Source organism: Plecotus auritus (genome assembly GCF_963455305.1).
Source record: "Plecotus auritus genome assembly, chromosome: 1".
NCBI classification, from domain to species: Eukaryota; Metazoa; Chordata; class Mammalia; order Chiroptera; family Vespertilionidae; genus Plecotus; species Plecotus auritus.
In genome coordinates this window covers 244961096-244975815 of record NC_137770.1, presented here as the reverse complement: position 1 = coordinate 244975815, position 14720 = coordinate 244961096, and the positions used below count along the sequence as shown (strand labels likewise).

General features: G+C 58.8%; 1 protein-coding gene across 1 annotated transcript; it reads left to right on the top strand.

The window, feature by feature from the left end:
* Positions 1-8555: 8555 nt before the first annotated feature.
* CYTL1 (cytokine like 1) lies at positions 8556-13436 on the top strand. Its single transcript, XM_080668654.1, has 4 exons — positions 8556-8947; positions 10742-10786; positions 10899-11027; positions 12851-13436. Exons 1-4 carry the CDS (start codon positions 8798-8800, stop codon positions 12932-12934), a joined length of 408 nt encoding a protein of 135 aa, XP_080524780.1. The 5' UTR covers positions 8556-8797; the 3' UTR covers positions 12935-13436.
* The last annotated feature ends 1284 nt before the right edge of the window (positions 13437-14720 follow it).

Genomic DNA, 14720 nt, shown 5'->3' with positions numbered 1-14720 from the left:
CAGCCCACTGAGGAGCCACCTCTGGGACATCTGTAAGGTCCCCTTCGCCATATACTAACCTAAGCTCCGGCGTGAGTCCCAGGCCCGCACAGGCTCCACCCCCCGCCAAGGGGGAAAGGTTCGACCGGGGTCACTGGAGGTCACTGCAGACTTGGCCTTCCACAGTCAGGCTGGGCTAGATTCTGCTGTGATAGTGACAAGCTGCGGTCCGCACCACACGTGGGCTGGGCACCGTCCAGGTCTCCTCCACCTCAGGGGGCTTGGCAGGGCAGCCACCCTCTCCGACGGGTCCCCTGGCAGAGAGAAAGCGAGAGTGGCAAAGCAGGCGCGGGCTCTGACGGCTTCTGCCCGGGAGCGGCCCCGCTGCATCCGCTGTGGGTCCCTGCACAAACGTCCCCCTCGACCACGCATCGCTTCAAGGGCACAGGGACGCTCAGCGCTGACAGGCGTCTGGGAGAGAGAAGAGGCTGGACTGTGTGAGGCCCAGCACCCGTGGCGGCTGCGACAGAGACTCAGCAAGGAGAAAGCACGGTCGTGGGCCTGGCCCCGGGCGGGACTCTCTCAGGGGCCCGAGATAGAAGAAACCCACGGGAACCCGCTCAGACCAAAGGAGTCACCAGCTCCATCGCTAGAAACAACCCCAGGGCAGCTGACAGCCTGCGGAGGGATTTCAGGACGAGGCCTCCAGGACTGGATGCAGGTTATCCAGACTTCCCTCCGCCCACCTCCCAGCTCCACTCCTCCAGCAGACAGACCCGCGTGGGGACATACCCTGGGCAGCCGTGCCGGAACCTGGGTGGGATTAGAGAGCCACTTTCTCCTGCACCGCCCGTTAGTCCCAGGGAAGGGTGCCCGTTGGCCCATCATCATTACCATAGCGGGGAGGTACGAATTGGCCTAAGAGTTGGCCCACGCGTCAGAGAAGGACAACTTGTCAGTCACAGACACGGGGCGGGATGTAAAGTCCAGCCTAGGCCTAGGGCATCTAGTCGTGACACGGTGAGAACCGTGGTGTCAGAGGGCACGGACTGACTGTGGATCGATGGCAATGGACGTACACGTCTCCTCGCTGTGCTGTGCACCGGAAACTAACATCACGGTGGACGCCCACTGTAGCTGGAAAATCAATTAAAAATCACACAAGTCAGCCAAAACCGGTTTGGCTCAGTGGATAGAGCATCAGCCTGCGGACTGAAAGGTCCCAGGTTCGACTCCGGTCAAGGGCATGTACCTTGGTTGCGGGCACGTCCCCAGTGGGGAGTGTGCAGGAGGCAGCTGATCGATGTTTCTCTCTCATCGATGTTTCTAACTCTCTATCCCTCTCCCTTCCTCTCTGTAAAAAATCAATAAAATATATTTTTTAAAAAAAATCACACAGTGGGATGGGAGCGCAGGTCTGCTGGACTCCCAAGCCGGTGGCTTTCGGTGAGCCACGTCAGGACTCCTCGTGAAGGATCGCTCTCGGCGGCCTCTGCAGGCACGGGCCCAGGGCCACGCCCGGGAGGGCCTGTCCCGCACGTGGCTTCCCACTCAACGTTGGACCCATGCTCTGAGGCTCATAGAGGGGTCTCTGTTCCAGAACATGGGGTTCATTCCATAACCACCACCCAAACCCAGCCCAGCCGTGGTGTTTGTCTTCGCTGCTTCCCTCTGGACCCCGTGGGCCAACTTTCCAGCTGGGTTTGCCAACAGCGCAAGAAGCAAGCTCAAAAACACCCCTCCACCGGGGAGACGTGCTGCTTCCGAACAAAGGAACCGATGTCCACAGGAACGCCGGAGGCAGCAATACGGCCAGTCGCTCGGCCTCCTCCCCTCGGAGAGCTGCTGGCTGGGCGTGCTGGGCTGGACAGCATAGGTGACTCTGACCCCTGGGCGCTGACCTCAGAAGGTGGCAGGAGTGGACAGGTCCAGAGGTGGCCTCCAACGTCAGCATCTCAGACTCAGCGTGTGTCTAGTGCAGGGGTGGGCAAACTTTTTGACTCGAGGGCCACAATGGGTTCTTAAACTGGACCGGAGGGCCGGAACAAAAGCATGGATGGAGTGTTTGTGTGAACTAATATAAATTCAAAGTAAAGGAGCAGAGGGGAGAGCAAGAGAACCCTCCGCTCTTTCAGCTCCGCGGGCCGGATAGAACAGCCGAACGGGCCGGATCCGGCCCGCGGGCCGTAGTTTGCCCACGGCTGGTAGTGCGATGTTTTCCGAGGACAGACGCTGCTGCTGGCTCTTCCGGTCGCTGGCAAAGACGGCGATGGCTGGGCGTCCGCACACTGGCCGGGGCCGTTGCGACCTTGGCTGCCATCACCGGCACACACAGGACAGGAACACAGGGAACACTCGGGGAAGGTGGGGCTCTGCGTTTGGGCCAAGGAACCGGGGACCAAGCAAACAGGGAGTTCCTATTGCTTGTGGTCTCTCAGGAACTTTCCATCACCCCTCGGGGCTGGGAACAAAGAGCAGTTGTATTCCTGGTCACCTGCATCGCTGTGGAATAAGCCAGTCTGAACAGCTGGAAGGAAGAGGCTGAACACTCTTCGTCTAGAAACGCTAGAAAGCAGGGCCCACTACGAACGCACTCACTGGCCACACGACGGACGTGGCAGGGCGGGCCCAGCCGGAGCCCAGGGCTGGCTCCTGCGGTCGGGCGGTGGCACCTCTCTGGGCAGCGACGAGAGGGCACGTGCCCTGCGCTGGGTTTGTCGTGCCCACACAGGGACCCGGCTTGAAGACGGAGCGAATGGCATGTGTGTCAGTTCGGGTTCAACCCAAGAAGTCTGTGTGAGGGTCAAAGGCCACCTGGGTGGTAACGACAGACCCTTCAGGTTGGAGCAAACCCCGTAGCCTCCCACGGTGCCTCCGTGCCCTGAAATGATGACAACAGAATTCACGCATTAATTCTTGTTCAGGCTCAGAGTAAGGCTCAGGGCTAGCTATCGTCATCGTCGTCACCATCATCGTTATCATCGTCATCGTTATCATCGTCATCATCATCATCACCACCACCACCATCACCGCCATCACCATCATCACCACCACCACCATCACCATCATCACCATCATCACCACCACCACCATCACCACCATCACCATCATCACCACCACCACCATCACCACCATCACCATCATCACCACCACCACCATCACCACCATCACCATCATCACCACCACCACCATCACCATCATCACCATCATCATCATCACCACCATCACCACCATCACCATCATCACCACCACCACCATCACCACCATCACCATCATCACCACCACCACCATCACCACCATCACCATCATCACCACCACCACCATCACCACCATCACCATCATCACCACCACCACCATCACCATCATCACCATCATCATCATCATCACCACCACCACCATCACCATCATCACCATCATCACCATCACCTTCACCCCGAGCAGGAGTGCAGGCAGCGGCGGCTCCACATGGCTGAGAGCCGGGCCAGGCCCAGCTACAGACCTGACTCTCCCCCAGGCCTCGGGCTTGCCCCAGCCGCAAGGGTGGGTTTCTGCATTAGAACTGGCTCCTGGGAGGAGCAGAGGCTCTGGGCAGAGAGCTGTTAAACGTGATGCGATTGTGGAAAAGGGCCTTGAGCAGGGGTGGGCAAACTTTTTGACTCGAGGGCCACAATGGGTTCTTAAACTGGACCGGAGGGCCGGAACAAAAGCATGGATGGAGTGTTTGTGTGAACTAATATAAATTCAAAGTAAAGGAGCGGAGGGGAGAGCAAGAGAACCGGATAGAACAGCCGGATCCGGCCCGCGGGCCGTAGTTTGCCCAAGGCTGGCCTTGAGCCACTTCCCCTGGAAAACGGTTCAGGACATGGGGACATTGGCTCTGAAAGAGAGCGGGTCTGTTTCTCGAGAGCCCGGGGGCCAGGGCGACTGGTAGTGACAGAATGCGGAACGACCGTGGTCGTGGGGCCCGCTCTGTGGAAGAAGGCACAGGAGGGTGAGGCCACGGGTGGCAGCAGCAGGGAGTCACCTTCACCTTGGGAAGAGTTTGTGTTCGTCGGAGCGGCACAGAGACGGGAGGGTGGCCTTGGGGGGCAATGAGCTCCCCGTCCAGGGAGGTATGCAAGCAGACTCTGGATGAGCGCTGGGCGGGGAGGTGGGGAGGAAGCACAAGCATCAGGCAGGTTGGTGCAGATTATTTCCAAGTTCCTCGCCACTTAATCACTGCTACTCTAGTGAACCCCAGGGAGAGGGGGCCTTCGCCAGCTGTGGCTGCTGCGGGGATTCTCTAGAAACTGAGTGGCTTCAAGCACACCGATTTATTCTCCCACTGTCCTGGAGGCCAGGTGTCCGCCATGGGCTAAAACAGCCGTGGGCAAACTACGGCCCGCGGGCCGGATCCGGCCCATTCGGCTGTTCTATCCGGCCCGCGGAGCCGAAAGAGCGGAGGGTTCTCTTGCTCTCCCCTCCGCTCCTTCACCAGCAGCAGTGTTAACATGGCAACGTCGGGAAACACGGCCGCAGCTCCTTCTTCTGAGTGGGCGCATTTATATCCCCCATTCAGTAGAAGGAACAACCTCTCAATCTTCCAGAGGCTCCTTGTAATGCCCGCGGACGCGTCCCCCGACATCACCCTGGGAATGCGGAGACACGTTATCGTGGTGATGTAGGGAGACACGCCCCTGGAGAGCACAGTATCAGAGCATTAGCTAAAAAGGAGACCAACAACACTGTTCCCACTGAAGTTGATGTTTTAAAGACCAAAAACCTTTCAACCTACATTGCCATCTACATCTACGTCCCGGGCATAATTTGGAAGTTGCACTAAAGAAAATGTTTAATTTACTGTTTACACATTTGTTCTTATCTATTTGTTTTAGTTTTAAATTATTTTATTATATTTAAGTTTAATTTGAAAGGCTTTTGTACCTTTCCTTTGTTAGGCAATTTTATTCTGCCTTTGCCATCTTCAATATAAGGTATGTTATTGTGCTATGATTCCTCCATTTTTTGAAGTTTCAAATTATAATAATTAGTGTTTACATTCTTCTTGTTAAAATGTTTGAAATGAATAAAACTATTGAAATAATAAAAAAAAAGACCGTACCCTTTTATGTAATGATGTTTACTTTGAATTTATATTAGTTCACACAAACACTCCATCCATGCTTTTGTTCCGGCCCTCCGGTCCAGTTTAAGAACCTATTGTGGCCCTCGAGTCAAAAAGTTTGCCCACCCCTGGGCTAAAATCAAGGTGGGGCCTGGCCAGGGTAGCTCAGTGGTTGAGCATCGACCTATATGAACGAGGAGGTCACAGTTCGATTCCCGGTCAGGGCACATGCCCAGGTTGCGTGCAGGCTGGATCCCCAGTGTGGGGTGTGCGGGAGGCAGCCAATCCATGATTCTCTCTCATCACTGATGCTTCTACCTCTCTGTCCCTCTCCCTTCCTCTATCTGAAACCAATAAAAATATTTTTTAAAAATAAAATAAAATCGAGGTGGGGCAGGCCTGGTTCTTTCTGAGGCTCCGGGCAAAATTCTTTTCCTCGTCTTGTCCAGCTTCCAGAGGCGCCTGCATCCTGTGCTTATGGCCTCTTCCTCCAGCAGCAAAGCCCCTTCCACATTCACCCCCCTCACCCACACACCCCCACTTTATTCTCCCACCCCCACCCCACAGCAGGTGAGCCACCGCCAGGAGCACCACGGGCCCGCAGGCACCCCACCCGCCCCGCCCGGCGTTTCTGGAGCCAGGGGCCCCTTCCTCTCCTGTGTGAGGACAGTACCCCATCTCCTCCATGTACAGCTTATCCTCAGGGTCCATCTCAGGAGACTCTCAAAACGTAAGCATGTGCCCAGACAACGAACAGAGGATCCATCCAAAGGAGCCTCTGTGTCTGGCTGAGAACCGCTCACTGCGGGCTCCTTAGCCCTGGCTCTGGGCTGTCGGACCTAATGAGGTTCACGGGCTCCTCCCACGAGGGGCCCAGGCTCCGGCTCAGACCTGAGGGGATGGGAGAAACTTTGGGAGAAGACAAAGCTTTAGTCTGTGGGCGATTCCCGCCTGGACTTTTAATATTCACATTCCAGGCCTGATGCTGAAGAGGCCGAGGAAGGGCCCGGCGGAGGGGCTGAGGGGCTGAGGGGCTGCAGGGGCGACGGGCAAAGGACACCTGTGTGAGCAGAGCGCACCTGTGGTCTCCTGAGCCCACCTGCGTCCCGGGCGGGTCTGGGTAGCCAGTGGGGCCGGTTCGGTCCGAGCTCGGTGGGTTTTCAATGGGCTAGGCCTCGCTCTAGGAACAAGATTGACAACTATGAGGCTAAGTCAGCAAAGCCTTCCTGAACGTCAGCTCCGCCCGCTGGGTGCTGAGTGCTGGGTGCTGGGTGCTGGGTGCTGGGTGCTGAGTGCTGGGTGCTGGGTGCTTGGTGCTGAGTGCTGGGTGCTGGGTGCTGGGTGCTGCCGAGCCAGGATGGAAAGCACTGGGTGGGTGAGGGAGGCAGATGGAACCCTCAGCTCCATGTCCGGGGCTCAGGATGCAGGAGGACTTCTGGTCTACCCAGGAGCCCGAGGATGGCCACGCACACTGCCCCAGGTGGAACGAGGTCGGGTCTCTCAGAGACACATCATCTCAAGGTCAAAGGCGCGAAGAGGGGTCCCGACTCCCAGCTCAGGCCCGGCCTGGATCTGAATGGTCCTGGTTTGCTTTCCTTCCCGGACCCAAATGGGACGCTCACTGGCTGAGCACATCCAGAAGCCCTGGAGCCTTTCGAAGGGACCTGGGGTCCCCGGCTGGGCTGGCCGGTCTGCCCGGGAGGCCCATGCACCAGGCTCTGCTAGGGATGGAGGGAGCGAGGAGCCTCCTTCATCCAGAAGAAGCGCCTCTGCGCTTGCTGCTTGTCCCTCCGGCTCTGCCCGGTCTGAGAGGGAGCCGGAGCCATCCCCGGTCGGTCGCTGGCTGAAGGTGTTTAGAGAACGCACCCACCGGCACAGGAAGGCATGCTGGGCTCCCCGCCCGAGGCTTTGCCAACAGGAAACCGGGTCCGCAGAACCTGGGGACCTCTGGCGTTGCCCAGGGGGACGCTACTGATCACAGACAGGGAACGGGTCCCGCCAGGCAAACAGCAGGGAGAGGCCGCAGCCAGGGCTGCACTGCTGCGGCTGGTCCCGCCGTCCCACGTCCGGAACACCGCGGTCCTTCCCCTCGGCCCCTGGGCCTCCTCCGTGGGGGGGTTTGCTCTGGGTGTGCGGCTTGCCTGGGCCCCCGTCTGCCCTCGCTTGCAGGGCGAGGGGCCTTGAAGATAGGCAGACACAGGGCCGGAGCTTTGTCCTCCCCTGTAGCCTGTGATCGCAGCCATTTCACATCCCCTGACCCTCAGTTTCCTCCTCTGGGAAATGGGGGGGAACCCCCCCCCCCCGACTTGGATGGCTTTCTGTGCGGCTCAGGAGGCAGCTGTGTAGTTGCTGCAGCTGTGGGACGAGTGATGTGCGTTACGTCAGAACCTTCCTCTCGTCTCCACGCTGCTCCCAGGTCTCGGGCAGCCCAGGGCCCAAACTCATCTCCACAGCAAGTCCTGCTCCTCCGGGTCCCACACTGGGCGTGGGGGGGTGGGGTGGGGGAAGACGGAAGAGAAGGCACAGAGTCCAGTTGGACCCATTGACGGTGGGCACATTGCTGGGACTGTCTGAGCCTCAGTTTCCCCCCTGGAATATGGGGCTGTTCTCTGTGGCCCCTGCGGCTCAGGGACACTGTCAGGAAAGGAGACAGTGACATTGGCTCAGCCGTGTTAGCTCAGCGTCTCTCGGTCCTCACCGTGACCTCTGGGCTGAGTGCTCTCATCCTGCCCATCTCGCCTATAAGGAGCGGGCAGACAGAGCTAAGGACCTTGCCCAAGGTCATCGCCAGAGGTGAGTCTCATGCATTCCACCCACTGAGCATCTGAGAAGACAGCTTGTTCCCTTCCCTGGCCCCCGTCACGGGGGAGCGGCTGGCAGAGCAGCGTGGCCCCTGGGGGTCTGCTCTGTGCAGGGCAGCCTTGGGCAAACTACGGCCCGCGGGCCGGATCCGGCTGTTCTATCTGGTTCTCTTGCTCTCCCCTCCGCTCCTTTACTTTGAATTTATATTCATTCACACAAACACTCCATCCGTGCTTTTGTTCCGGCCCTCCGGTCCAGTTTAAGAACCCATGGTGGCCCTCGAGTCAAAAAGTTTGCCCACCCCTGGTGTAGGGCCTGGGCCCGCCGCGTGAAGGGGGCTGGCTGGGATGCTCACCCACCGCCACCCCAGGCTCCAGCACCGAGTGCACAGACACAGCTGCTCAGAGGGCAGGTGACTGCCCAGGTGCCCTGGCTGGGCAGTGCGGGTGGGCGTTAGCCCCCAGCTGCCCGACCTGAGCCCCAGATCTCTGGTGCTCAATCCATCGCTCTGGTCCTTTCCCACCTCCGGCTCTGCTGCCAGAAATCAGCCGGCTCTCTAACTGGTCCCAGTCGGGGGCTGCCCGCTCCTGGCTCTGATGAGCCTCCCGCATCCACTTTTGCCTTCCTCTGTTCCCCCCCACCCTTCCCCCCCTCCCCCATCTGCCGGTCCTGCCATTGCAGGCCAAGCCGCCGAGGAAGCAGCTTCCCTTCCAGGCGTCCTGCACCCCCAGGCAGCCCCTCCTCTCGCAAAGGGGGGGAGGCCTGCAGGTCTGAAAGGATCCAGTGTCCTCGGCCAGGTGGGCGTGCCCCGTGGCCTTGGCGGGCCCCACAGGAAACGGAGGCGTGGAGGACCACCCCCGTGCAGCTGCTTAAAGGGGTACCGGCCTGGGGCTGCGGGAGGCCCTTTGCACCATGAGGCCCTGGCTGCTCCCCCTGCTGCTGCTGCTCCTAGCTGGGCCCCCCGCCGTGCGGCCTGCGCCCCCAACATGCTACTCCCGGATGCTGGGCCTGAGCCGGGAGATCAGCCGGGACTTCCAGATGCTGCAGGCCACAGAGCCCTCGGTGAGTCCCCCCCGTCTGGTGCGGGCCAGGGCGGTCCGTGCAGACCCAGGTCCCCAAAGTTTGCCTTTGAATGAAAAAAAGTGCTGTTTTTCTCTTGTGGTCATTGTTCATCTTAAGGATATTTGTGTTTTCTTCCCATCCTTTTCAATACGACACCAACCAGGGTGTGTGCTTTAAGCACAAAGAAATGTAATCAAAGATTCACCATTTCCGCTTGTAACTTGCCAGCAAATGTCAGAGGGTCCATCGCGAACGGTGAAAAAGGAAGAAAAAACCTCCTAGTAACCCTAGAACTCGGCATAAAACGGGGAGCAGGGAATGTGGCTGATTCGTTCCCTTCCCTGGCCAGTGTATTAGGGGCGACTCTCAGAGCTGCGGCCCTCCCCTACCCGCCGCAGGACCTGGGCGAGTTCCTCAGCCCCTCATCGATGTCCTGCTCGGTGAGAGGGGACGGCTGGGCACCCAGCCCCGCCAGGCAGCTGTGAGGGTTCGAGGAGTGACTCCGATGCAGCAGGCAGAGCAGGGCCTGCACGGGACCCCAGGAGTGGCGGCTGCTGTTGCCACCCTCTTCTAAGAGGAGGCTCCAGGCTCAGGTCAGGCCGAGAGGAGGGGGAAACGCCATGAAAAGCGTTGGTAACATGTAAGCGTCCCTTTGCAGACCCTTCCAACGAAGCGTGATGTTTCTCAGGCATGGGGTGTAGGTACCCTAACACCTTCTTAGTGTTTTCTTTTTAAAAGTTAAATCATGTTTACTTTTTCCTAACTATGAAAGTCATGTACCTTGTAGAACGGTGGGGAAATGCAGGAAAGACAAAGAGGAGGATAAATATGACTAGCAACTCTTCCCCCTGGAGGCAGCTGCTGCCATAACATCCTGGCGGGTAGTTCAGCTTTCAGCCTACGCAGAGGTGTTCAAGTGCTTGTGTGAGCGTGTGTGTGTGTGAGTGCATGCATGCGTGTGTGTGGGGGGTGTGCATGTGTGCGCATGTAGATGTGTGCACATGTGTGTGCATCTGTGTGCATGCATGCATGTGTATATGTGTGAGCATATTGGATCAAACAGCCCAGCAGTTTTGCAATTTACTTTCAAGTGACACCATCACATATGTTAACATGCTTTTGTAACAATGTACTATTGTGTACTTGCTCCACAATTTATCCACAGATTCCTTGGTATCACATGTGTAGAACAAACACCTTTTAAGGAATCAGATTTTAAAACGTAAAAAAATGTACAGGCTCAGAATTGCAGAGATGGATGGAAGCGGAGCGGTTACATGTTCTAACGCTCTAATTTCACAACTGGGAAACTGAGTCACCTAGAACGAGGCGGCCCACCCAAGGTCACACAGGGAATTTCAAAGGGGTTCTGGTCCCATGAACCCGCACTGGTAGAGCAGGACCGGAATCTGGGTCTAACGTAAAATACAGGGATACCGAGTATGCGTGCACAGGCACGTTCCAACCGTGTATGATATACTAGCATGTTGGGATGTCTAGATTACAGTTACAGAACTTTAAACATATGCATGTATGTATGTGTACTTGTGGGTGTGGCTACACACACACACACACGTATGCAGTTCCCTAACGCCTAGTTAATGGTATGGCGTCTGCCCTCTGAGATCGGGTGTGGAGGAATGTGGCCACAGGACAAGGCAGTCCTGTGTATCGGCATCAAGGCCGCAGGGACCTGGGCTGGGCTGGCTGCTGGAGGGCTGGCAGGGAGCCTGCGGTGACCGGGCTGAGGGTGGGTCCTGTGGGCATCACAGCGACTTGTCCCCCTTTCTGCAGGAGCCGTGTGTGACATACCTGCCCAGGCTGTACTTGGACATCCACGTAAGAGGGGCGCCCCTGCGGGGGGTGGGGGAGGGGGGGTGGTAGATCTGAGAGGAAGGTCCCTCTGGCTCCTGGCTTCTCCCACGAGGTGCCCCCTGTCGTCCACCCCCAGAACTACTGCGTGCTGGCCAAGCTGCGGGACTTCGTGGCCTCGCCCCAGTGTCGGCGCCTGGCCCCGGTGGACGCCCTGAAGGAGAAAGTGCGGAAACTCTACACCATCATGAACTCCTTCTGCAGGAGGGTGAGTGACATCACGGAAGCTCTGGGTCTAGTGTTGCCAGCGGAGACGTCTAGAAGGGGAGGGTGGGCCCTGGCCGGTGTGGCTCAGTGGATAGAGCGTCGTCCTGTGGACTGAAGGGTCCCGGGTTTGATTCCGGTCAAGGGCACATGCCCAGGTTGCAGGCTCGATCCCCAGTGGAGGATGTGCAGGAGGCAGCCGATCAATGATTCTCTCTCATCATTGATGCTTCTCTCTCTCTCTCCCTCTCCCTTCCTCTCTGACATCAATAAAAAAATATATTTTTAAGAAAGGAGGGTTGGGAGGGGAGGGAACCAGGAGGAGGTGAAGTTTACGGAGTGTTTCCTGTCCACAAAGCCCTTCCACAACCATCGTTGCCCTTGGTAAGTGACGGGGACCAGGACAAGCCCCCTGGCCTCCAGGAACCCGGTGTGGATGTGAAAACAGCACGGAGGACCCTGCGCTAACCATGTAGACACACTCTGCTGGGAGCTGAACGGGGCCGGTGGGGAGAGGGCTGTGGCGTTTCCAAACCCCTGGAGCCCCTTCCCGGGGTCGGAGGCGACCGTGGAGAAGGGGCCCAGGTGTGCGCTGTGACAGGGAGAAGAGGGAGGGGACAGAAGAGGCAGGAACTGGCCCCCGCTGAGATGCAGAAAGCATGGCCTTCATGTGGTCCGAGGGCCACGGGCTTCGGCCCAGGCAGAGCTGAGCTCCTGTCTCCAGCCCCAGCTTCCCGGATGGCGCACCCCTCACCTCTCCGAGCCAGTTTCCTATCAGTGCCCTGGGGACAGGATAGCGACTGTCCGAGGACCACCGGAGGAGGACACGAACCGCACCCTGACCGTGGGCTGGTGCTGCGGCAACTCCTGGGGCCTCAGAACCCGGGAGGGGCCTAGACATGGCATTCCCAGCAGCAGGCCGGCCCAGAGCGAGTCCCCGGGAAGCTAATAATTAGCGGTTAAGTTATAGTTTATGCATTTCCTGCCCACGCCCATTTTCCTCCTCATTCCCCTGTCCCCTTGGTCTGGGGGGTGGGGGGGTGGACGGCAGGAGTTAGACATAAATAACACAGTGAGGGAGGTGGTGTTACTGCCTCGATGGCCCTTGAAGGTGAGCTCTGGCTGGTTTCCGGGGCACCCCACAAGGTTCCTCCATCATTCACTCCCTCCCCATCTGTCCATCTGGTCAACCTATGCATGCATGGATTCCATAAATCATCAAGAACATCTGAGATTCTAAGGCAGCCTAGGGCAAACTTGGCCCGTGGGCCGGATCCGGCTGTTCTATCCGGTTCTCTTGCTCTCCCCTCCGCTCCTTTACTTTGAATTTATATTAGTTCACACAAACACTCCATCCATACTTTTGTTCCGGCCCTCCGGTCCAGTTTAAGAACCCATTGTGGCCCTCGAGTCAAAATGTTTGCCCACCCCTGTCTAAGGGAATGTGAACATGTGACTGGCTCTCCCTGGGAGGGTAAGACAGGATGTTTTCACCCAAAGGGAACAACTGAGCAGTCTTTTTTTTTTTTTTTTTAATATGTTTTTATTGATTTCAGAGAGGAAGGGAGAGGGAGAGAGAGAGAGAAACATCCACGATGAGACAGAATCATTGACCGCTGTCTCCTGCACGCCCCTCACTGGGGATGGAGCCCACAACCTGGGCATGTGCCCTGACCGGAATCAAACCTGGTTCATAAGTCAACGCTCAACCCCTGAGCCACGCCAGCCGGGCAACTGACCAGTCTGGGAGGGCACCCAGGAGTCTGTACCCGTGCCCGGGCCCGGCAGCCACCCTCAGTGACGGTCCTGCCGGCGCGTCTCTTTCAGGACCTGGTGTTCCTGTCCAATGACTGCAGCGCCTTGGAATACCCCCTCCCAGCAACCACCGTCCCTCCCGACCCGCAAGGCTGAGGCAGCCCCGCCCCGGGAGAGAGCGGGGGCTGAAGTGGGTCAGCCGCCCAGGCACAGTGGCCTGAGCCATGTCCCCTCGGGGCTCCCTTTCGCTGTCGCATCTCACACGGTCACACGCCTCTCCGCCGCTGGAAAGCGGGGCTGGTGCCCCGGCCCTGGAACTCCCTCGAGCCCCGTTCGACGCCCTGCCCCCGCAGGTGCACTTGTCCCCTAGGAGGAAAGGCGGCAGCCAGCTTCTCCCGGTGAACAGCCAGCGAGGGAACCAGCACAATCACGCGCTCGCGGTTCTCCTCGGAGCGGGGGGCGGCACCACCTGTCTTTCTCGAGGGGAACCCGCTTGCATTCAGTCAAACTCCTGTTTCACACCCCGTCCCAGAGCTGCTTGTGCTGCGGAGGAAGCTTACTGCCTGTCTGCGTGTCAGCAAGGCCCGCAGGGACAGGGCGCCGACGGGAGCCCCTCCGCATCGAGAGGTGAGGACACCAAATAAAGACGATCTCTCCAGCGCCTGTCTCCCGGTCCCTGAGCCGCTGCTCTCAGCCAGGCGCCCCTCCGCCCCTCCCCCACGTGCAGGTGTTCCTGGGACGATCGTGGGCGTGCATGACCGTCCTGAAGGGGTCGGGAGGTGCTCCCACTGGGTGTGGGGACACACTGTGCTTTGCACGGGACCCACAGCGGGGTAGTGCCTGGTGCCTGTTGCCAACATCGGGCCGTGGGGTCCTCCTAACACACCCGGGACGGGCAGCGAAGGAGCCTGAGGCTCGTGTCCGTTAAGCAACTTGCCAAAGGTCGCCAGCCAGTAAGTGAGCGGATGGAACGCAGGCCGCAAAGCCCACGGTCTTCCGGGGCCCCTGCCGGTCCCCTGCCGGGGCCTGAAACCCACAATAACGTCTCATGCGGGGGGCTGGGCTGTTGAGAATCGGTCACACGGAATGTTGGGGTTTTTGCTTCTTTTACTCCCTCTGCGCACAGGGCCGGGGTGTACCCCCTCGATCGCAGATGCCTCTGGCTCCTCAGATGACGTACAAGGAGGCTTCATCGGGATTTTATTTTCTGTTTGGAAGCACGAGCCCACGGCGTCCCTGTACCTGCCCCTAGACTGCGGGACCAGGCGTCTGTGTTAGGCACAGGGCTGAGGGCCCCGAAACTCTCAGCCAGTGTTTGTGGATCCCAGAGAAATAAGCCAGAGGGCTGGCTGTCAAAGGCGTGGGTTTATTAGGATTTCACCGGCGGTGGCCGACTGGCGACATTTACCGCCGAGTCTGTCCGCGGCCACCGGTGAAGCCGTCCCACTAAGTCCCATCAGCCTGCAGATGCACCAGGGGCAGCCGGCCGGTGCTACTGTTTTGCTCCCCCCACCTACTTCCCCCGCACAAGGTTTCGTAGAGCGCAGAAAACGGAGAAAAGCGGGGTGTGTAAGGGGGCGGATGTACGCGAGCTGTGTGAGACCAGAACGCGAGCTGTGTGCGGCCCGACTCCCGTCCAGAGCAGATTCTCTTGGCCTTTCTTAGACCGGGCGGCTGGCCAGGCTCCCAAGGCCTCCCAGTCGGCTTACCGAGGGCCTTCGCTAGGTCCCACAGCGGGAGGGGCGTTGGGGCCTGGGGCGGGGCCGTGTGCCCGGTTACCATACAGTCTCCAACCCCTCATTCGCCACCCCCGCCACCGGTCTCTGTAACGCACCCTCCAACACACAGCGCGGGTGGGAGCACAGGTCACTGGTGTGTAAGCCCCAGGAGGGACCACGCCTCCTGCACCCAGCACCCTGCCTGATGCTCACTCACGACATTG